This window comes from Vitis riparia, chromosome 18 (genome assembly GCF_004353265.1).
Source record: "Vitis riparia cultivar Riparia Gloire de Montpellier isolate 1030 chromosome 18, EGFV_Vit.rip_1.0, whole genome shotgun sequence".
NCBI lineage: Eukaryota > Viridiplantae > Streptophyta > Magnoliopsida > Vitales > Vitaceae > Vitis > Vitis riparia.
In genome coordinates, this window is record NC_048448.1 from 19338470 (window position 1) to 19341653 (window position 3184).

At 34.3% G+C, this 3184-nt stretch overlaps 1 protein-coding gene across 1 annotated transcript; it reads right to left on the reverse strand.

The window, feature by feature from the left end:
• Positions 1–1394: 1394 nt before the first annotated feature.
• LOC117905509 (secreted RxLR effector protein 161-like) lies at positions 1395–1811 on the reverse strand. The gene has a single exon (XM_034818421.1). It carries the CDS (start codon positions 1809–1811, stop codon positions 1395–1397), a length of 417 nt encoding a protein of 138 aa, XP_034674312.1.
• Between the last annotated feature and the right edge of the window lie 1373 nt (positions 1812–3184).

Below are 3184 nucleotides of genomic sequence, written 5' to 3' on the forward strand. Positions count from 1 at the left end.
CAATCTTTTGTAGGTCAAAACTCTCTACATATGTTTCCAACTTGCATATACAAACAATCCTTTGTGGATGAAAACTCTCTAATAGGAGCCATTAATTGCACCAATTTGGAATAGAAAAATTCAAGTAAAAACTCTCTCAAAGTTGTCCAAAAGAAAACTTCAAATTTGAATTTTTTTTAATCCTTAAGGTATCAGAGCTTGGTTGATGTTTGAGATGGGATCGATTAAATGTGAGATCGAAAGATTCACTAGGAAAAATGATTTCAATGTCTGGAGAATGAGGATGATGTAAGACATAAATTATCTAAACATACTCATAACAATCCTTAAATAACAATTATATCAGAAGGGAAATTGAAAACAAATCGAAAACGTACCTCCCATCATTGCCATTCTCATAAACTCACGAGTTAAAAAGAGTGTTTTTTTTTTTTTTTTTTTTTTTTTTTTTTTTTTCGGGTTTTAGGTGCTTCTAAACCTTTCTCAACTTCTTTTTAGATGGTGTTTTTTAGACTAAAAGAGATTGAAGGCTTAGGGCACCATAACCCATTAGTGGTCTGCCTTTTTAAAGACTCTTTCCATCATAGAGTCTACTTTGAGCGTGCACAAAACATTGGGCAGTGATGCGAATGTGGTTCCGAACATTAATCTCCATTCCTAAATTGATGGAATGAATGTGAACCACATTCTGAATCACATCTTTGGTTTGTTACCGAAGATAGAGTAGAAACAAAATTCCAACATTCTCCCGTTTGGTCCATATATTTCATCATTCACTATAGCAAGAAACAAAATACATGAATCATGGTGATAGTCCTCTAAAACCAAGTATTATCTTACATATATCACAATGCATCATGTCTCTTAAACACTAGCCCATATAACTTAATGAATAAACACTATGTTTATTCTAAGTCCAAACATTAATGATATTTCTCAACAAATAAATAAAAGTGTACACAAAGAAAATCAAATATGAGAAAACATCACAAATAAAGTTTCATTGAAAATAACATTCATTCTTACAACGAAAATCACACAACAACCAAGTCCCAACCTATCTACATGATCCTTAATTTCAACAATGGCATGTTTTTAGTCAAAAGATCATAAATCATCGATTTAGTGCTAACGTGTTCAATAACCATTGTTTTCTCTTTAACACATTCTCTTATGGCTAAATACTTGATGTCAATGTGTTTGTTTCAACTACTGCTTTTGTTGTTCTTAGCCATAAAAACTGCAGTTGAATTGTCACAATATATCCTCAATGACCTAAAAATTGAATCCACAACTCTAAGCCCAAAAATGAAATTCTTTAACCATACATCATGTGAGGTAGCCTTGAAACAAGACACGAACTCAGCCTCCATAGTGGAAGTTGCAATCAAAGTCTACTTTGCGCTTCTCCAAGAAACATCTCCACCAGTTAGCATAAAGACATATCTTGAAGTTGATCTTCGCGAATCAATATAGCCAACGTAGTCCGAATCAGAATAGCTAATCACTTCCAAATTATCAGTGCGTCTATACATAAGCATGTAGTCTTTGGTCCCCTGACGGTACCTCATCACCTTCTTTGCAACTTTCCAATGGTTTATACCTGGATTACTCTGATATCTTCCTAACATCCCAACAACAAATGTAATGACAGGTCTTGTGCAAACCTGAGCATACATCAAGCTTCCAACAGTAGAAACATAAGGAATGTTCTTAATTTGTTCCCACTCAAGATCATTCTTTGGGCATTGGTCCAAATTAAACCTATTGCCCTTCACAATGGGAGCTATACTTGGTGAACAATCCTTCATCCGCAAAATCTCTCTAAAACCTTATTGATATAGGTCTCTTGAGACAGGCCCAAAAAACCTCAAAATCTATCTCTATGTATCTTAATGCCAATGACATAAGTTGCATCGCCCATATCCTTCATGATAAAGTTTTTAGAGATAAATTGTTTCACCTCATGTAGCAAACCCTTATCATTGGTTGCAAGTAAGATGTCATCCACATACAAAACAAGGAAACAAATCTTACTCTCAGTGACCTTCTGGTATATGCATTGATCCATAATGTTTTCCATGAAACCAAATGAAGAGATAACATCATGAAACTTCAAATACCACTAACGAGATGCTTGTTTCAATCCATATATGGATTTCTTAAGCTTGCATACCAGATGCTCACCACTACTAGAGGAAAATCCTTTTAGTTGTTTCATGTAAACCTCTTCCTCTAGATTTCCATTGAGAAAGGCTATTTTCACATCAATTTGTTGTAACCCTAAGTCAAAATGTGTAACTAATGTCATTATGATACAAAAAGAATCTTTCTTAAGTACAGGAAAAAAAGTCTCCTTGTAATTGATTCATTCCTTTTGAGTGAATCCTTTAACAACAAGTCTTGCTTTATACCTTTCAATGTTGCCCAATGAATCCTTCTTTGTCTTGAAGACCCATTTACATCCAATGGATTTGGCACCATTAGGCAACTCAACAAGAATCCAGATTCCGTTAGATGCCATATAATTCATCTCATCTTTCATAGCATCATACCATAAATTTGACTATTTGCAACTTATGGCTAGTGAAAACGTTTCAAGATCATTTTCGACTCTAATGTTGTAGTCCAATTCTTGTATATACACAACATAATCACTAGGTATTGCTACTTTTTCTTGCTTTGGTAAATCTCCTTAATGTTGTATCAACATTTTCTTGAGAATCATATTGCTCAACTGGTTGTTCAACAATTTTTGGTGGATCTTGAACAACTTGATCTACTGGATTATCATCAGTAGTTTGTGGAACTTCAATGATTGGTTATCCATCACTTGTTTGAACTTGAGGGACATTGTGAATGACAATCAATCTATCAGTTAAAATGGAAGGTTGAGCATCAATATGATCTCTTTCACAAACAACGTCTTGAAATCGATCGCTCCCACTAATCAAGCCATTCTTAAGGAACTTAGCATTTCTTGACTCCACAATCCTAGTGTTGTGAGATGGACAATAGAATCTATACCCTTTCGACCTTTTGAAATATCAAATGAAATACAAACTAATGGTCCTTAGGTCTAGTTTATTCTCTTGTGGGTTGTAAACTCTTACTTCATATGGGCATCCCCAAACACATATATGTTGCAAACTCGGTTTTCAACATTTTCATAATTCAATTGGTG